At 41.2% G+C, this 21356-nt stretch overlaps 1 protein-coding gene across 4 annotated transcripts; it reads left to right on the top strand.

The window, feature by feature from the left end:
- Positions 1–2: 2 nt before the first annotated feature.
- Positions 3–21292, top strand: sugt1 (SGT1 homolog, MIS12 kinetochore complex assembly cochaperone). Of its 4 annotated transcripts, none has more exons than XM_022755057.1 (13): positions 3–137; positions 245–290; positions 1018–1108; positions 1395–1464; positions 1921–1991; positions 4719–4772; positions 6064–6092; positions 6312–6337; positions 6674–6770; positions 8143–8250; positions 17321–17411; positions 18345–18517; positions 20516–21292. In XM_022755057.1, the coding sequence occupies exons 1-13, from the start codon at positions 124–126 to the stop codon at positions 20615–20617; spliced, it is 972 nt and encodes a 323-aa protein (XP_022610778.1). In that variant the 5' UTR covers positions 3–123; the 3' UTR covers positions 20618–21292. The 4 variants fall into 4 exon arrangements, with proteins under 4 accessions (XP_022610778.1, XP_022610779.1, XP_022610777.1 ...); XM_022755058.1 differs by having other exon boundaries at positions 242–290; positions 1018–1039; XM_022755056.1 differs by having other exon boundaries at positions 242–290; positions 6315–6337.
- The last annotated feature ends 64 nt before the right edge of the window (positions 21293–21356 follow it).

Genomic DNA, 21356 nt, shown 5'->3' with positions numbered 1-21356 from the left:
GATGTTGACAGGCCTCTTTCACCGCCCGTGCTCTGGCTGTTGGTGTTGCTATCACGTTTCCAGCCTCCACATCTAGAACTTTCCTGTTACTCCAGGAACACTGTCCACAGTCACAGAAAGCCCATGGCAACCGAACGGCAAGTTAAACCAAACACATTACCCAGATTTTATATGATTCATTTGTTTGATACGTTTGTCTCTATGCACGTGTGTTAACGGTTGATCTCTGCTTTTGCTTTAGCAGCTTCACCGATAGCTTCATTGACGAAGATCCACAGAGAGCTCTGGAGGTAAACACAGCCGTTAGCTAGCCATAAACAACCGTCCTTAGCGATTTTAACAAATATCTGGTGGCCCTTTCCGGTTATCTTCCGGTTAACTCTGACTTTGTCTGACTAGCTGAAATTGAGTGTGGTGTGGGTGACACGTTTATGATGTTTGTAACTAGCCATCAAAGTTAGCTAACGCTTACTGTTAGCATCACTTTGTAAAGAGAGCAGGGCATGATTATCCATATCCCTAAGTATCTGTAACATTTTAAAGGTAGCACTTTATGTTGTTATGCTTCACCACCATTTATAAGTCATGAGGAGTTATCACCAGATAACAGTCGTTTTTAGATAGGTGGGGTTGTCAGCAGGACAAGCTTGCAGTGTCATCTTCAACAGATTTGAATAGTAGTCAGTAGCGAATGCTGTTTTTTAGTTCTATTTACTTGATATTTAAAACACACTTTCCTTTGAATGATGGTGTGTGCTCTGTGGAAACTATTACACTAGGCATCACAGTTCAGGTAATACACACTTGTGAACCCTCTCAGAATTACCTCTTCCACTTCCAGATGGTTTCCCGAATAATAGTTGTGTGTGAAAGCCAGAATTGCAGAGAGAGGAGACAGCCATGTCTGTCTCGGTGTCAGCATTTGCTTAGTGTTACTTTTCTACCACTAACACAAATCTTTCTAAGTCAAAGCTGTGCAGTAAGCTGTCCACTTAAACACCTCCTCTTTTCTTCTAGGCACTGAATGAGGCCTTGCAAGGCGACTCCGACAACGCAGAGTGGTTTTGTCAGCGTGCTTATGCTCACATTCTTCTAAAAAACTACAGCTGTAAGCCTTCACAGTATTTTGTGGTGACAAACATGATCAGTAAATGGCCATTTTAAAAAAAAATGAATTTGCATGATTATGCTTGCTTGCAGAAAATATACATTTTATTCTAATATTAATAACTATTTGTTTTTTGATACAGTCCATAGTATATGAGTATAAACTTATAGTTGGCTATTCAATCTTCATAAACAACTGATTATCTTGTGAGTTCCAGACTTCTAAGTGACATAACCTTGATGAATATATATGTACTGTATAATAAACATAGTGTTTTCTTCCACAGGTGCTGCTGATGATGCAAAGAAAGCACAACAGTTAAAACCCAGCCTTCCTCTTGCTTTCATGCGAACAGGGTGTGTACTTTGACATGATAAAGGAAACATAGGTTAATTGCATATTTGTTAAATTATATAAGCTCAGCTGAAGCTACTTTTGAATGACCCAAATAGTTCTATGTCATTTAGCCTAAGTTGTGGTATGAATTTGATTTGTAGACATTATAGGTTGGCTTCCTTAAATGTCATGCCAAATAAAGTAGCACTGCTTTTACACGCTAATTTCAGGTATGAAAGTAAAACCCATTTTTCCTGTTGCTTAAGTTTCAATTTGTGACTCTGATGTTAATAGTTTGTTGGCACCTGTGATTTTTGAATTTTTGGCTCAACTTGCAAATTGAGAATGGAAAGTTGACATGCCAGAAAAATTAACGAGACATGATCCAAATTTTGCGTGTGAAAAGAGGTCACCTTTATTTTTCCAAGGTTATCCAGTCTAAGTGTGTGTGACATGTTTTTCTCTCCTAACTGCAGAATAGCAGAGTACTACATGAACCAGTATGTGTCAGCACATGCAACCTTCACTCAGGGACACGAACTGGATGGTGAGTACAGCTTATTTTGGCCTTGAGACTTGAGCACAAACTTCCCATCATTCCACTTGTTACCAACCACTGTTCCTAGCAGTACCCTGTCTGCTTCACTCTACTCACTGAGCACACACTTCTAAACTGATGTCCTTTAGCTTTAGTTATAAAATACATTACAATATGATTTTATTAACATAGTGCTTTTATTTATTGCTTATACAATGACATCACAAATACTCCTTTCTGATTGTGGAGTGCGTATCTTTAAATGTATTACTGGATACCTCAAATATTCTGGTCAACAGTTGAACCTACTAAATCAATGCACAATATACTGTATATTAAGGTAGAGGTAACATGGCACAACCACTTTTACTTCATTACAAGTTAATTCACTGATGAAACTGACTTAACTGTGGATCAGTCTGACTACAAACAAACTTGTTGTCAATTTGAACATTGTTTCTCTTTATCACTGTGGTAAGTGGCTTTGATATAGGCCTGATAATACACTTCACATTATTCTATGACTCCTCCTCATCCATTATATTTTTATATCAAGTGATGTTGTAGTGTGTTATAGTTTATATATTTAATGTAAACATTTTTTGTTTATTATTATTTATTTTTAAATACAGGCCTATAATGAAATTGATACTGAAATCGTCTCTGATTTCTTTGTCTCATTCTCTCAAGAGGTTTGTTTTTTGTTTTAATTTTCCTTGATGTGTCTGTGTGTTGTCGCACCAGATGGTCTACATGTTGGTTACTGTAGATTATTGATATATTTGAGTTTAAATGTCAAGTTTATCTTTTAAGCTGTATAATCCAAATTTGCACCAGAATTTAGGCAGGCCCATTTTAAACTGCCTTTATTATTGAATATCAACATCGTTTGTTTTCACATTCCATTCGGATTGCATGTGTTCATAAACAAAGAAAGTGAATATGTTGTTTCTGGATGGCCAGATATTAAAACATTTCCAGACGACTTCTTTCACCATCACTTTTTATAACCTTTTAACCTTATAACTATAACTTTTAACTGAATGAAGGATTACAGTCCTCAGATGTAAGTTATCAGAGAAACAAGCTGAGCAAACAGCCCCTCTCGCAGCCCCTCCTGACCTCCTGTGTCCGCCCAAGAATGTCAGAGAAACACTGATTTTTAATGTGAAACTGCTTCATTCAGTGTTTTTATCGATTTTAATTATTGGCACCGTTTGTTTTGAAGAGAAGACCTCTGCGGATAATTTGGCTCCCGGTAAAAACCTCCTGAACAATGAGCACTGAAGAACCTAGCCTAAAAATAAAATGGCAATGAGCTGACAGTGAAGACCACCCCTGTGATCCCACGCTAATTCACAAAGCCATAAAACTACATCTTGTCATTGCTTTGATTGACAGACCTCTATCAGCAGGAAAGTGCGTTGAACATCACTCTGCAAATGTAATGCAATTTGTTAACGTCTTTATTTAAAAGAAAAAAATTGCTGGACATTGCATGCATTAGTGGAAACCCGACCTGATAACATTTGATAAAACTGTAAGTTATACACATACTGTGGCTTCAAAAGTTGGAGACAACAGATACATACACAATATAAGCTCACAAGCAAGGCAACATGGAAAAACTGCAAATCAGCAAATATCTTTCAAATGCCCTCAAGGATAGGTTCAGTACAGCCTTATTAAAATGAATATAAAAGGCTAATTTGTAATCATTTTTTCTAGCTGGAGCTGTTGCATCACATCCTTCCAGGGCTGAATAGGTTAATGAATTTGTTTCAAGTTTAGTAATGTCAGGTCACATGATGACTGTTACAAAAGAGCAATTGTACATTTTGGTTTTGTCTTGAGGGATGCATCCATGATGTCACTTAAGGACTAATATATTTTAAAACCTTTAGCTTAATGTTTTTGCAGTTCCAGATCATATGAGCTAGTGAAACCACTTTAAGTCCACGTTGTTTGCACATTGTCAACCATAACACTATTACCACCATTTTCAATATTCAGACCAACTGTCACAAAATCTCATTACTTTCTTCACTGTAGAGCTACAGTTTCTCCATCGCTCTCCTTCACAGTGAACGTCACTGAAAACACAACCGAAACATGAGCAACAACACATTGATGCTCACTGCATAATGATGTGTATATTGCAGAACACAAGCATGAAAATGCTGTAGATATGTCTGTAACAGAATCGCTGTCATGGAAGCATGAATTGATTTTAATGGACATATTTTTATATATATTTATTTCATTATAAAACAAGCTGTCATTGTGTTTTTGGAGTGTTGATCCTTAAGGCCTTATTGGCGATTGGGCAAGTGGCCCAAATATCTTCAAGGAACATTTGATGAATCTGTAGTCAGAATTAAATTGATGGCATGGTGCAAAAACACCAGAAATTAGGCTCTTTCTCTTCTTTCATCTCTTTTCGGCTTGTTATATAACCAACAATAAAGTATTAAACTTTTACTTATTTTTACTCTCCCCCATTTGCCCATTTTCTTCCAAGTAATTTCAGCTTTGGAAACAAACCTATTAAAATAATGACTTCAGCCTTCTCCAGCACTTAGTCAAACCACTGTAGACTTCATTAGCACTTCACTAAAGCTCTTAAATCTTTTCACTAAATTTTCTAATAATGCTGTATTTTTTTTTTTTAAATATACAATATTTTGTAACAAAGCAAGACAGAACATTCCCATTATTTTTTTGTGATCTCCACAGCTTCTGACAAATCATATGAGATCTGGATAAAGCGGTGTGAAGAAATGATCAATGGTAAGTAGCTGAACAAGTCTTTGTTTTTATTAGATCCATATTCGAGCTGATTGTTCTATAATTTTACATTCATTAGGGTATTTAACAGTCTTTTACTATTTTATTTCAAATTGTTTAATTGTTTTATTTATTTTAAATCCTCAGAGGGTATTAAACATTGCTACACAATATTCCCTCTGCCAGGTTTGCTTAAAAAGTTCAAACTTTCAAATCCATTACCAGTTCCATCTAACATCTACATAAAGTTTTTTCCTGCTATCAAACACTAAACGGCACAGTCTGATCAAACAAACAAGCATGCACGCATCCATGAACCCACATTGGTAGAGTGTTTAGGCAGAGCTGCTTCGTCCAATAAAAGATGCATGCCATGTCTGGGTGGTGTGTTTCTGTTTGCTGGTGATGCCTGGGCCCTCTGGATCATCTGAAGTAAACAAGAGCATGAGTTTTGACAAACACGCTTCACACCCGCGTGCACACGTACTCCCACGAGCGGTATGATTCATCAGAGTAACTTTACTGATGTTTGAAAGCCCCCGATGAGACCCAACCCCTTCATAAGCCCGCTCAAAGACAGCACACACACACACACACGCGCGCGTGCACACAGACAAATGCACACCAGGGTGTACATCAACCCACCAACCCCACCCACCACCCCTGAAACTTGAAAGTACCCTCCTTGCGCTTGCTCATGCTCACACCAGGAGCAGTCATCCTTTTTTTTTTTTTTTTTCTGGTGACAGTGTGTTTACCACCAGCCAACAAACACTCACGACACCTGGTTATTCCAGCACGTGTGGCTCCCTGCTCGTACCAAAACACACAAACAGAGACACACACACACACACAGACACATAGCCTTTTTCCCTTAACAGCCCAGCTCCTCACCATTTCAAACGCGACCTCATTAAGACAACATTAACACGCCTCCTATCATCTCATCTCTCTCTACCCTCTGTGTGCTCTCACGCTGTGTAATGAAATCAGTGAATAATGTATGATAGCACGCTGGTAAACGGTGATCAGGCTTGCTTGGGCTCACAGGGCTTATAATGGGCGTGGATGGACCAGTAAACAAACTGGTGGCGAGGCAGGGAGCGTGTGTGTGTGTGTGTGTGTGTCTATATCTATGTGGAGTTATATCTTTGTGCTATCATTTATCTATAAACAGATGTGTGCTACATTACAAGTTGCATTCTTACAGCCTTTTAATCATTATATTTAAGCAAACTGAGTTTAGGGACTTAAGGAGTGTATTAAATGCGTCCACCTTCCTCTGTCCCTCCAGATCAGACACAGAACGGCAGCGTCAACAGGGTGAGTTTCTCTGCTCAGCCACCCGGGGGCAGTGTTGCTCTCAGCATCAGTAGACAGAATCAGTCTTGTGTATGCTCTTGCTTCAAAGAGGGGCGCCTTACTAAGCTGCTTTTGTTATTTTGTTTTTACACATTTGTGTCCTTTTTGTTTTGGCCCTTTACCTTATCACCACGTCTTCCTCTCTAATTGCCGTCCCGTCTCGGGTGCTGAATGACCCAGCAGACACCAGCAGTGCCACATGTGAAGTAAGTATATCAATGTAAATATTCCTTATCTAGGTATCACTTTTGTGTTTTTACTGTGAATTTATTACACCAGTTAAATATTTAACCCAGCCTCGGTGCCTCAACCAGCCCCATTCTGTATGAGTGTGTAAATACAATGTGCATAGACAGTATATGTAAATGAGCTGCTGCTGTTTTGTTACTTGATTTTCTGGGTTGCATGAAGTCTCTGTATTGTAATAGTGGGATCAGTGGTCAAAAGAGAAGAAGTCATATCAGTAAGTCGTGTTATTCAGACTTTTTGATCATTGTGTGTGTGTGTGTGTGTTTGTGTGTGTGTGTGTTTCTCTCTCACAGATACGACTGGTATCAAACAGAATCTCAAGTCATTGTCACAGTCATGGCGAAAAACGTACCCAAGGATGGTGTTTCTGTCAAATTCATGGACAAAGAGGTACAAACACACACTTCAGTGTAGAGAGAGAAGTGTGTGTGTGTGTGTGTGTGTGTGTGTGTGTGTGTGTGTGTGTGGAAGGAACAGGGATGGGTTAGCTCGTGGGTGTTTCCTCAGGGGGGCCCATTAGATGGGTCTCATACACACACACACACACACACACACACACACACACACACACACAGACAGACACACACACTCCCCATGGACCCAACTATGCCTCCAGTGGTGCCTTGTTAACATTGCCCCTAAAGTACAGATCTAAGAACAATTTACCCTCCCCAGCTTCTCCAACCTCCTAATTGTCTGTAGATAGAAGGCATAACTGATCTAGGATCAGCCACATAGGCCTCTGGGGACAACCCTCTTTCTTTCTCTTTTTCTCTTTTCCTTTCTGCCTTTCCACTTCTCTTTCCCTCTCTCAGAGGGGTAACTGCAGGGCACCCCAGGGAACGGCTTTGTCTTTCCTAATAGAATAACAAACTGAGTTTACCCCATTTCAGAAGAAATAGTTCACTCGCTCCGAATCACACAGTCACTTGTTAAGCTGCCTCTGTGGTGTGAAGTACAGATAAGTTCATATATTTTTTACTAGGTCAGTATATACAAAAGAAATTAAAGATGAAAGGCAGTGGTTTCACTTATTTTCCCTGGTGACTGAGTATGCAGCAGCTGTATACCTACAGACAGAGTAGGAATTCAACTGGAAATGAATATTAAGGCTTTGATAGCTTTGTGGAATTGCCCAAAAGCTAATTCAGCTAACTTTCTAAGCTTTTATCCCCGATGAACTACTTCTTGCATTAATTTGGTCCGAAATCAGAGAAGTGCACTTTCAGTGAAGTGGTCAGTGGTAAATTGCACATTACAGGTTGAAGTGAAGTAGAGTTTGTCCAAAAAATAACATGTACATATGAGAGCAGCATTTGGAAAGTGATGAGTGTGGAAACAGTGTGAGGATTTGGGCCACAGCCGATCCCATGTCCCTCTAAACCAACAAGACCTCCCACCCACCCAGTACGTGAGTGACAGGCTGTTAGGAGCTGTCTGACCCTCCCTCATCACTGGTCACTCTGTGGCTGAAGGGGACAGGGCGAGGATACTCCTGGCCGTCACACCAGCCACATCAGATGATTATTCTCATGGACATGCTGACACCTTCAGCCCTTCCTCACTCCTCAACTCTGTTTTCTAAAGACGGCAGTTTTAAACTAAATGAAAAGATTGGTGCCACAATTTCACGGTTGTCACGGTAATACCTTAGATGAAACTTTCTTTACATATTTTTATGTTTTCCTAGTTGCTTACAACTAAACTTTATGGCAGACAATGTGGGGTAATGACTAATATCTGGTCTTTCTGTGTCTTCCAGCTCGAAGCCATGATACAGCTGGCATCAGGGGAGAACTACGACTTCCACCTCCACCTCCTGCATCCCATCATCCCTCAACAGAGTACCTTCAAGATCCTCACCACCAAGGTACCACACCCATCCCATTCAGTCACCTTTATTCGAGCCTTTAGAGCCGAATGTGCTGTAGAATAGTTTAAAATCAACATTTGCAAGAACATTAACAGCTCTGAATATTTTACATTCTGCCATACCTTTTCTATAATCTGACATGTGTCTGACAGGCTTGACAGACATTTCACTGAGGCTGATGACATGCTCATGAAGCAGGAACAAACAGCGTGTGTCAGACCTGCATGCTTTCAAAAGCACCAGTTGTGTTAAATGGTACATCGTGCACAAAGACACATCAAAGCATTGTGATATGTGTTCTCTGATGTTAGAGCACACGGGACAAAAAATGCTGGCTTTTGTCCTTGCTAGCGTCACGGCAGTGTTAGAAATTTTCCATCTTGCTTTATTACAAAATAATATTTATTTTATCAAAAAAAAACAGCACTATTAGAGTTTTTAGTGAAATGATTTGTGTTCCTAGCAAGGACAAAAGCCACAGTTGACCAAACACTGAGGTGAAAAATTTAAATTAAATATGGTCATATGGCATCAGTCTAAGGAGGTAATGTAGGTGCCAGAATCATCATGAGCACATACAAGGTTTTGCCCGTTTCTGGAGTGTCCCTGAATGTGAAGCCTGGAGAAAGTCAGGAAACATGATACTAACGCTGGGCATGTCGTGAAATAACAAGGAATTTTACCAACGAATCATTTTACAGAATATATTGCGTAACCTGTTTCTCACATACACTAGTATTAGATGTCGTTTTCTTTTGCTCCGCAGCGAGTCAAGCTGTAGTGGAAAATAAATCTGTTTACCGCTTTTCAACTTTTCTGAGCTGAACAACATAAACAAACAAGAAAGCAGAAACAACATTTTTAGGTCAAGGAAACACTTGAGCTAAGTTTTTTGAAAGTCAATGAAAAGTCATTGAATCTTGCATGTAGCCTTGTCATCTTCGGAGTTACTCGCAACAATAAAGAAGCAGACTATTAAACATGTCAGGGAACATTTTTTATGTCGCTATAAAGAAAATATGATGTAGTAATGTCACACACTGGAGAAATGCAGGCACGTCTCTTCTCACAACCGATGTTTTACCAAAGAGCATCACATGACATGTTAGTTTGTCTGTGTATTCAGGCTATTATTGTCTTAATAGATGATCATTAATTATTTTAGTCTCTTGATGTAAAAATAAAATTTATGTGAGATAGCAATAAAAAGGCAAAGAAAAAAAGCACGCTGATGCGCGTTTAAGCAGCTCGCTGAAATTGTGACTGATCATTACTTAGGTTACCACTCTGAGATTAACATCGTAATCTCTTCAATAATTTAAAGCAGTATAAAGTAGGCTGTCACCACCTATAATTCCTTAATGCTGGTAAAGCTCACTGTAGCTGGAGTAGAAGTGAGAAAATCCACTCTCACTGTATACAGTCTAGCTCCTGTGGAGACGTGAGCGCAGTCTACTGAGCAACCAACAGGAGACTTGCACATGTGCACAAATTCACACACACACACATACACACACACACACACACACACACACACACACATTTATTAGGGCTGTAGTCGCTGAGAGTTCCTCAGCACTGTTTAAGGTGATTATGTGCCTAATGAGTAGGTAGGGCACTTTTTACTATAGACTAATTAGTGTGTATTATAGAGGATGTGGGCTAATGAGTGTGTTGGCTAAGTGTGTGCTGATTCAGGGTTTAGACCACTGTCAGGTTTTAGCCTGCGGATCAAAAGGCAGGTTTTTGTGTGAGTTGTTGAGGGGAAGGATTTGTTTTTTAGGGCATCGATCAACCTGGCCTTGTCAATACACTACAGCATAAATCTCTGCTTTCTTCCTTGGCATCCTGTGAACCCTTAGGAGCTATTATTCCAGTTTTTGGATGAGGCATCTTCAGAAGCATCACTAGATGTAACCCTTTATTAGCAGCTCAACAAAAAATCCATTCATTAGATTATAATTTTAGTCTGTGAAAGGAGGCTTTGCATGTTAACCGCTGAATGTCTCCATACCCAGGTAGTAAACACGTGATTCATAAAAACAGGGCTAGGTATCAAACTGTATCAGATGTTGATGTCAAGGTCTGTTGAACGTCAGGGCAGATTCGTCATCCGGTTTACTCGTTTTTTGATCAGAGAGTTTTTGAATTAATTTAGGCCAGATTTACTAAGAACGTGGCGTTTGTGCTGCAGGTCTCAATGAATTTGCAGCCTTATCTATGTATATTTATGTCCTTATTTAGTCCTTAGATACTGTTGTGATCTCCAAAACATTTATTTAAACCAAAGTAAAACTCCACATGAGGAAAAAAGTTTATTACTCTAAACTAAAACTAATATATTACAATCTTTCAGACTCTTTATATTATATCCAAAAGGCGACAGACGACCTTTATTGGAAATGAAAATGAGATGCGGGAAATGTTTAAGCCACCTACACAAGTGGAGAGGAGTGGAGTAGATGTGGTATCGATACAGCTGACATCTCACTAGAATACTTAGGTAAATGCAGTCAAATGTATTATATAAATACCTTCTGCATTATATAAATGTCATTTATAAAGACAGAACAGTGCTGATAAAGCCTGTTGGTATTTTACAATTCAAATATCATAAAGTTAATATTTGAATTTTATGAACTCACCCTGCTCCCTGTTCATTTGGAATAAAATAATCATAATGTTCTTTAATAATTATTGCTCTATTTTTCTTTTTAAGAATCACGTTTGTTTTTATTATTTATTAGTTTTATTAGTTTATTTATTTTTAGATTATTTATTTAGTTCAGCTCTTGACATTTTTATGCTCCAACACCTCGCTGGTGGATGTCAGGAAGCTGTTTTTAGCACAAAGCTCTGGTAAACCCCATTAGCATTATGCTCAGCTACACTCACTTTTCAGAGGTGGAGGAAGTTTCCTGACAGAACTGACTGTGGAAAATTAGAAAATTGCATGGAATACTTAATCAGCTGTGTTAACGTGTTTCTTCCCATTATTTGTGCATTCTTAACACACACAGAGAGACGTACCGTGTAAATATTTGCTAACATGACACACACAGTTCAACTCCAGCCAGCAGAGGTGCAAAAACTTTAGTAAATTTGTTGACTAGTTTATTTAAAACAAAAATTAAAAACAAAAAACTCAACTGCCGTGTTCTGTCAGCACAACATCAGTGTGTGGGAGTTGATTTCTTTGTTTGCTGGTTCTTTTTCTCCTGTGCACCTATAGATCTACAAAGCCTACCTCTTATTTTGCCTCATAAGAGCAAATATACTAACTTAACTAATCAATCAGTATGATGTAAATGTGTCAGAATCCTGATCTGCAGTCCCAGTTAAATTTAAAATTAATCTTGTGTGTTGTATGTTTTGACACTACTTGCCGTTTGAGACCTTAAGACTTGTGCTATGAAATATAAAAGGGTTTTGTTTGCAAAAGAAAACACCTTTGCATTTTTCAGTACGGTATCAAAAAAGCCTAATTTTGGTATACATACTGAAATGTTTTAGCACTAGTATAAAAAAGTCAAACCGTGTGCAGCCCTATGTATGTTTTGTGTTAGATTTATTGTTCTCTAACATTTGTGAACAAGCAGTGAAAAGATTTTTCGGAAACTTGGTTAGTAGCATTATATAACCTTATGTCTATATCCTGTGCATTATATCCACTGGCTACACTGTGCTGGAGAGAAGCTGACCTGCACAGAAACTGCCCCCTCTCAAAAAAAACACTCACTTACTTTCTCACTTTTCCATGGCAACAGCAGACACTGCATACCAGAGGTGCACGTGGGTTGCAGCTTAAACAAGGGCTCAGTCTTAGAGAGACCACAGCTGAGGATGGTCTTAGACTCCCTCTCATCTACAGCCACTGTTTTGTTTTTTGTCTGTCTTCTTCATTTACCTTCTTTGTATTTAGTTTGTCAATCTGTCTCTCACACACACACACACACACACACACACACACACACACACACACACACACTCACACTCACCTTCTGTCTTTCTCTCTGTCTTGCGCTCATACAAACACACACACCCACCTCTAGGATAACGAGAGAGAGTGTTCAACCCTCCTCCTCTCCCACAAAGCTCTGACTGTTCCCTGGTCCACTGGGCTCCTCGGGTACACATGGACCCCGCATACACACACACACACACACACACACACACACACACACACACACACACACACACACACACACACACACGCACAACACCAAGCCCATAAGTTCTTATCTGTAATTACAGCATTCAGAGGTTCAGAAACGCATAAAAGCTCCCAACTCTTAATAAACTACAGGTGAGGTGCATGTACACACGTGCACAACAATGTGACAGAGCCCAACAAACTGAGCAGCTTTCTCGATTCGGGTCTCATTTAAATTTTTTGGAGCTGTTTCATTTTTCTGAAGCCAAGGAGCCACTGGGGGGAAAAAACATTCAAATGAACAACGGCATCAGCAAATCAAGTTCCTCCAGATTGGCATGCATCCCTAATGAACGCTTTAAAAAAAAAAAAAAAACGCATTGCCCTCGGAGCTGTTGATTCCCAACCAATGTCGGTCTGTCTGTCTCTGTAATAGCCTGCCCTGCACTCTTCGCTCCACAATGTTTACGCTTCATCTCCTCGCTGTCTTTAAAGACAACTTAGCAGGGGAAGGCTAAGCCGGGCATGAATGTGCACACGCGTACACACACACACACACACACACACACACACACACACACACACACACACACACACACACACACACACAAACAAATACAGAGGCTGAACAGTAATCTTTCAACACACTTGTGCCATCTACACAAAGTATTTTCAGTGTGTGTGTGTGTGTGTCGTCTGTAGCACATTATCTTCAGTGCGACCTCCTCCTGTCCTCCACCACGACAGACATTCCAACCGCAGGGGTCACCGCGACAACAGGGAGCCAATTACACACCAGTGTGTTTGATCAGAACAGACGGCTGACACACACACACTCAGGCGCGTGCAAGCAAACACACTCAACGCAATTTTGAATCCGCACTCGCTCGTTCATTCAGTTCCAAACTCATCTCTTTTCGGCAAATAGCTAAAGTGGCGTCTCCCCTCTTTAATTTGCATGCCTGTCAATGTCTAAGAATGTTTATATTTATTTCATTTATGCGTCTTTTTAGATGAGTTTGTTTTGAAATCCACAGGGATCTGGAGAAAGAGGGAGAAGATGCTGGGTGAGGAGTCGTGGTGGGGAGAAGGGGGGGTGATGGTTACAAACACATGTGACAAGTGACACGGGACCCCAGTGCCCCTCTGTAAATAGCATGTGTGTGTGTGTGTCTGTGTGTGAGTGTAGTGCAGTATTGTATAGTCCAGCCCCTGGGGTCCTGTGGGTGGTGGCCCCTGTATGTGGCGCTGCTGTCACATCCCTTTACGAGCCATCGCTTCGCCTGTCACACACATAGAAACGCACAGGGAGAGACACACACACGGCGCCTGGCCTGCCATCTCCCTTAAAAGCCAGGAAACACAGATGTGGCAGCAGATTAATGTTGTATGGCCCAGGAGCACGCATAGAAGCGCACACACTTTGACTCACACACAGAGCCTCAGCTTGAGTTCTGCACTTCGCACTAGCAAAACATTCAAGACAGTAAATGGCACCTGCTGCACTGGCTGCTAATATTAAGATGATAACATTTAATTTGCCTGGTCTGCAGTGTTTGGTTCTTTCCTGTCCTCAGACTTTGTCTCAACCATAAACTTTCTATGATTATGAACAAATCCAGTAAAACAGCACGACAGGCTTATGATTTGCTGCCTTGTTACGAGCCTCATTAAAACCAAAAACTTGAGCAACTCTACTGGACTAAGAGTATTTCAGAGTTAATATCAGAATATAAAACTGTGTCCACGGGGGTAACCAAAAAATCTAAAGACAAAATAAAAAAGACTTTAGATCTAACGTAACTGCATCAATATTACAACCACTGCTGTAACAGCTGTGTTAGGCTGAACTCCAATTAGCATTATTTGTCAGCCAATAGACATGTATGGCAAATCAACACTTTGATACCTACTGATGTCTTCAAAGCACGAGACCCCTGACAGAGCTCAAAGGATCTGTGCCTAGATTTCAGGTGTATCTGTCAAGAAACTAAAAATGATTTAATATGCCAGCAGTCACTGTCTCACAAACGGATTGAAATCAGTTTATCAAAAACAAACTGCTTTGACGAAGAGGAACAACCCTGACAGCTGATCAGCAGGGCTTAATGAATCAACATAGAAACACTGTCTCTAGGAAAATTAAAATATACCACATCTGCATGTCAGGGCATCGGTTTTTATTTATTTCTGAAAAAACATTGTTTTTTTACCATCAATCTATGTTACCCATGAGTCTTCACCACAGTTGCCACGCAGAAGAAACCAATCAGATGCGTTTATCAGAGCTGTGACAAACTTAAAACCATAGATTGACTCCACACTAGATTTTGGACAGAGAGGAAATTTGCATTGTCCTCAGTGAGTTGCTGAGTTTTGATATGATAAGTCTGTTGAACCTCTGACCGCAGTAAGGGAGGGTGTGGTCAGCTGTGATCTGAGCTGTGACTTAACTGAGATAAGACAGTGCCAAGGTACTAGGGCTGCAACTAATGGATATTTTCATGATCAATTAATCTGTAAGATTTATTGTATTTACATGATAAATCATTTTGACTATTAAGAGTTAGAAATAAGTGAAGTTGCCCATTATAATATCCAGCAGTCCAATTATTGATTAACAAATATCCAAGAAAGTGTATTTTAATAAATGACGAGGGAAACAAAATCAGAATCTTTTGAAAGTGAAAGATGGTGTATTGGATATTTTTTTTACAGCTTTGAAAGTTGTGCATGGACCTGGATATAGTTACCAGACGTGGGGTTTCCGACTGAGGAGGATTTAAGACGAGGATTCACACTTGGTGTTCTTGTCTTTCTGAAACGGGTCGTGAGATGCGCCACAGCCATCATCCATCCGGCTTGTTGCCTACAGCTCGCTAGGCTATGTTTTTTTAGCATCTTAGCAACTTTCTTTGCTTTAAGCCGTGTTTTGTAACGCGGTATTGATGACTCAGTCACTTCAGTCCTCTTAAGGTGCTCTAACAGTCTATGCAGAAAATGAACTGGAGGTAAAGGTTACCTTCAGAATCCTGGTAGCTCAAAATAACTTCTTCCACCTCAACTCTACAGGGGTTGAGTAAAATGACCCACCTTTGTAGCAGCATTGTCAGTGGTGGTTTAGTTACTTCAAAACTAAATTCCTTTTCCATTTCATGTTTTTCTATTTGTGTAAGTGCCGGGTTTATACTTGAAAGAACTAGTTTGCACAGAAGGTTGTCCGACCTCATCTGAAGGCAAAAGTTTTTATAACTGTTCGGCAACAGACGGCAACATTTAATGGAAGGTTGAAATGCCAGCCATCACAAAGACAGGCGAGACAAAACACTCTATTTAAACATGACGGTAACAGCGCATATTTTCATACAGTCTCTCCTGAAAGACATTCACAGTGTTGAACTGGTTTTCACTCACAGAAATAGTTGTGTGAAGAATGGAAAAGGAGAGCTTGAGAAAGAAACACGGTCAATGTCGGATATTCAGTTTCGGAAAGTAAAAGAAATTGTCGGACGCAGCCCCTCGGTTCTGACATCAGCGAGGTGTAGGGGGAGGGGGCGGGGTTTCTGAAGCTGTTGGAGCGTCTGAGAAGCTCTTCTGTCGAAGCGCACTGGCCCCTCGTGTATTGAAGTACGTGGCTCGAACAGATGAGAGACGTGGTGTACTGTTCCAGCTGCACTTGCACTAAAAGATCTGTTGCAGCTCATGTCAAAACACACGCTTCTTTTTTATAATTAGCCGAGCAAAATATTTAATTAACACACATCCTGACTCTGTGCGGAAACTTACTTTTGGGGGGGGGGGGGGAAGAAGAAAAAAAGTTAGTTATGTGACGCACTCTTTTGAAGGATGAATATGAATTATTCGGACAGTAACCTGTATTCTCAGCAGAGATCTTTTTTTAGCTCCTCAGCCTTTCGCAGGTGAGCCAGAAAGTAAATTTCGGACAGCGCACAGATGCTTCGCCGTGCACAAGGCCCTTTGTGGGCCAGAAAGCGCTGACACACACCAAAGTGATCTATCAGTCCACCGCCACTCGCACTTGCTCATCACCGTCGTCTTATTTCCCTCAATCTGCTCCCCTCACTCACGCTTCGCTCACTGCCAGTCAGCCTCTCTGCCTCCTCGTCTCTAACCTTGTCTACCTCCTGGTTCCCTCTTCTTTTCTGGCACCCTCATAAATGAATCATCACATCGCCCAGCAGAGCAGAAATGTTCCTTAATTGCACCGACATTACCAGTGCTGTCTTTCATATCAAGCCTACACACACACACACACATAGACACACACCATTAATGGGTGGTAGGGGGTGGTAGGGGGTGGTGTGGGGGGGGGCACATAGCGCGGCAGCTCGCGTGTCTCGCTGGTATGACCCTGTCAATGCAGCTCAGTGTTAAAAGTGTGTGTCCATGTCCTTCTTCCACTCATTGTTTTCTCCTCTCCCATGTTCTCCCGGTGTAATGATTTGGATCAGATGCTGCTGTGTGGAATTAGGATCTCCCCCTCTCTCTCTCTCTCCCCTCCTCCCCTCCTCCTCTCCTCCTCTTCCCCCCGCTCCGTCTCTCACACTGGCCCTCTGGCTGACAGGCATCTCGTTAGTGCAGTATGTCTGTCAGTGAGGTTTGAGATTGAGCTGTGCCCCCGCATATCCCTGATGTCTCTCTCTCTCTCTCTCTCTCTCTCTCTCTCTCTCTCTCTCTCTCACAAACACGCACACACATTCGCAGGCTGAGTTGACGTCGGCTCTGAACAGACAGTCTCTCTGGCCTCAATAATGATCTGATGTCCTGTACTTTTAAGATGTCACTCTAATGGAAGCGTTATTTTTGTCCCTCGCACCAAAGAAGGCCATTTTGTTAAACGTTGTTATCTCCCTTGTTCAAACTCGTTCTTTCCTCCCCTTCTCCGCGTGTCAGGTGGAGATCAAGATGATGAAGACAGATGCCATCAGATGGGAGAAGCTGGAGGGAGAAGGACAGGAGTCCAACATCAAACACTTCAATCCTAGTCAGTCCACAGCTTCGGCATTTACGTTCCTTCCTCCAACTATCCTCCTGTCTGTGTTCACTCTCTCCATTCCTCCCTCATCTGCTTCTTATCTCTCTCTCTCTCTCTGTGTGTCTCTCTCTCTCTCTCTGCAAAGATCAATATAAGTGGCTTTGTTTGTCTTTTCTGCACTAAAATGAGAGTGGGCAGTCGAACCCTGCTAGAGTCTTTCATTAGTCTGACGGCAAAAGTAGGCAGGGAGAGGGAAAGGTATGACAGCAAAAAATGAGTCAGTTTTTTAGCCCACATGTTCCTATTACTGACAGGATTAATTACTTATGTAAGTGTGTGTGTGTGTGTGTGTGTGTGTGTGTGTGTGTGTGTGTGTGTGTGTGTGTGGAAGGTAGAGTACAAGTAAAGTGGGCAGCCAGTCTATCCTCCATACAACCGTCTCACCCTCTAGCCCACCCTGTTTATAAGCGCCTTCTTTATCTCGGGCCAGTGTTACATGTAAACATGATACTTGACGTCCGACTTTGTGGGATCACATGGCTGCATGTCCACACTTGGCCTGAATATGTCTACTGTGTGTCTGGTGCTGTATTTATGTAAATCTGTGTCTGGATTACATTTCCCGCTCTCCCTCTCCATCTCTTGTTGGGATTATAGTGGGCGTATTGCATCCAGAAAATATAGAAATCAAATCACAATGTGATCCGTCAGCATCTTAGTGATGATAATGAATTCAGTCCTTGCCAGTTAATACATCCTCGGTGTGATTAGATGATCGAATTCAAGGTATTTATGAACGCATGCATTGTTTCTTAAAAGCAATAAGCTGGTGGTTCCAGTGTTTTGAGGAACACTCAGTGTTTTGCCAAAACGCCTCTCAGCTGGTTTCAAATGTCCGTATTAACTGCAGACGTTTTAAACAGCGTTTCCCTTCCCCATCAGATCAGTACCCGTCGTCGTCCCACTACACCTGCAAATGGGACAAGATGGTGGTAGACCTCGGTGAGGAGGAGAAGAACGAAAAGCTGGAGGGAGACGCGGCGCTCAACAAGCTCTTCCAGCAGATCTACTCGGACGGCTCAGACGAGGTCAAGAGAGCCATGAACAAGTCCTTTGTAAGTTTCAGTCTCAAGCAACATGCATCCCTTCCACAGTATTCACTAAGCATAGTAAACATGACCGTCACTTCACACACGAGGAAGCAGTGAGATTACATGGACAGGTGCTATTATAAACTTCAGTATAACATGTTGTTTATCTGCATCTTTCTTAAGTCACAAAAAACATGCGCTCTGTTTATGGGTTTTGGTAACGTTGCACTGAGTTCGCACGAAACATCACAGAAAATTAGCCCTTTTTCATCCACTAGATTTTCTACACATGTAACGGTTTTGAATGCAGCAGCTACCGATCATTAAAGATGTGTTCAGACAGAAAGCAAAGTGAATGTTTTACCTGTTTCATTCGTGAAAATGTCTCTGCTGGAGCGACGTTAGCTAGGCTAGCAACAGACGCAGCGTCCGCCTGTTTGTGTTCGTGTTCAGTTCAGCCTCTAGCTGAACTCTGGGTTCCCTCGAGTCCTTGAAATCCTTGAAAATGTGTGAATTTGAGAGAAGAAATTCAAGGCTGAGAGAGTTTTTGAAAAGATATAAATTGACGTGTAATTGAAAGTGCTTGAATTAATATATTTTGTGCAAAAATAGAAACTGAAGTTCATCTGAGATTTATTTTAACTTCATGTCAGTAAATAGACTCTGCGCCGCTGTCTCTGTGTGTCTCCCGCCGTCTCTCAGCTCTACGACTCATAATTAAGTCTCTGTCTGTATTTGCTCTGTTAGAGAAGGCAGGAGACCACACAGTCTGCCGTCGCTGTAACGCAGCACAGCCGAGATGTGTTCCTCTTTCTCTCTTCTTAATTGTTGTCTGTGAGCGTCTGTACAGCCTGCTAGTTCTCATCATCTTAGCGTTGCAACAGTAATTAACCTTGATCCGTGTCTAGAACTACGCCGTGTTGGGTCTTTGAATTTGAGGGGAATTGGACCAGGAAAGTCCTTGAAAAGTCTTTTGAATTTGATGATAAAAATGTGTGGGAACCCTGTTACCAGCTACTCAAGAACATTTCTAAAAATGCTTTCTGTCTGAACACAGTGACAGGTTCCAGTCTTTGCTGCAAAGTTTTCTTCCTCAGTCAGTTGTGTCGAGCAGTGACGGGGACGGTCCTCTCTACTTCCACTCTCTATCTCTTCTCCTCTGTTTGAATGAGCTCCTCGTCTGTTTACTCTGGTTTTCAGTGAATACGCTCAAGGTGAAATGACTGAATGTCCACAGGATAAGCAGCAATTACACTTTTCTAGCACGTCCACACACACACACACAGACTGTCACATGTGCAGGTGTAACGATGCATTCAGTGTTTCCTCAAACTCTACAACAGAGGGGCGGAGTGAGAAGTTACAGGTCACAATTATGTGAATATGAAAAATACTGAAAGAGCTGTTTATTTGCACCTGCATCATCCACACATGATTTAAAGTGAACGTAATGTAGCATGTGCAGTGTGGACTGATGCAGCAGTGACTGACTGTCTAGTTAATGAGCTTCCGTTAAGAGTGTATTTACTTGTACGGAAGGATGTGTAAGGGTGTGTGATTGCAGCTAAATGTTGATTGATGATTGGGGTGAATCAGCATTCTGTGTCGTTAACCTGTGATCTCGTGATGCTGGAGTGCAGCGGTACAACTTGAAATAGGATTCGCTGTAATTTCCAACATAAAAACTGAGGCTGATGGTGTTTTAACATTCATGTCAAGTAGTCATTTCTGCATTTGGTTTAAACAACCCAGAGCGCCAGACCTTTAGGAGAATAAAGGTCAGCTCATATGGAGATGAGCACTTTGAAATCTTTGACTTTTCAGCTTATTATGAAAAAAAAAGAAGAAAATTCAAATTAAAAATTGGTCCGGAGAAAAAAAAAAACGTTGTACATCAATACTCAGGGAAAGTTGCTGCAGTGGACTTATCTAAGCCTTGGCATTTTTAAGCAGGGAGGTGTTGCATAACTGCTAACGTAATGACAGACTGCTTCACTGTCTCTGTCTCTCCTCCCCGTGCAGATGGAGTCAGGTGGTACAGTCCTCAGCACCAACTGGAGAGATGTGGGCAAGAGAACAGTGGAAATGAACCCACCAGAAGATGTAGAGTTCAAGAAGTACTGAGCACCCAACCCCACCCCACCCCACCCCCACCCCCCTTTTGTTTGGCATCATCTTTCTTCACATTTGCTCATCTGAGTCCTCGTTGCTCTGCAGTCTCCGTGGCCGTCCACTTCCTCCCCTCAGTTTTGTTTTTGCTCACTCCGCCTTCGTGCAGGGAGCCTCAGTGTTCCCACCGTCACTTGACCAAACCACACATGGCCTACTCTCTGCAATAGCTTCCTACCAGATGGAGTCAGTTCATTTGAATAATCTGTTGAACGGATTGATTTACATTATCTTAATTTTTTTTTTTTATTTTAAAGGCTAATGAGCTCAAAAGGGAACAAATGTCTGGATTAAAAACCTGAAATGCTCAAATTCAACCATCGGATTCTTATTTTCTCTCCTTTCTCTCAAATCGCCCTCAGCCTTTCTATTTGGGAGCTTTTTACAACTCTATTATCAACACTTGTATAAAAATGTAAAAAAAAAAAGAAAGAAAAAAAGAACCATTCGAGATGTTTAAATAATTATGAATGCATTTCTTGGCTTATACAGCTTTTGTTCTCTACTCTAGAAAGTCAACAGCAATACTCTGACTAGTCTGGAAACTGTGTGACGTGTCAGCCAGTGGCTCAGCACCGGTCGTTCCCTCAGTGTGATTCCAGCTTCAGTGTAAATAAAAGATTTGTTGTTTGGCTCAATAACTTTGTCACGTTTTATGGTTTGTCTCTGGAAACTGTTTTGGACAGGTTGGAAA

Source organism: Seriola dumerili, unplaced genomic scaffold (assembly GCF_002260705.1).
Source record: "Seriola dumerili isolate Sdu_G_001 unplaced genomic scaffold, Sdu_1.0 BDQW01000226.1, whole genome shotgun sequence".
Taxonomy (NCBI): Eukaryota; Metazoa; Chordata; class Actinopteri; order Carangiformes; family Carangidae; genus Seriola; species Seriola dumerili.
Note: the sequence above shows the minus strand (reverse complement) of the source record. Positions and strands in the feature narration are given on the sequence as shown.

What these genes read in the sequence shown, in the direction of transcription:
- sugt1 (XM_022755055.1), top strand. An exon ending in CTTGCTTTCATGCGAACAGG is followed by an intron (nt 1,465 to 1,920) that starts GTGTGTACTTTG and finishes TCCTAACTGCAG; the next exon opens with AATAGCAGAGTACTACATGA. An exon ending in TCAAGATCCTCACCACCAAG is followed by an intron (nt 8,251 to 17,320) that starts GTACCACACCCA and finishes TCCGCGTGTCAG; the next exon opens with GTGGAGATCAAGATGATGAA.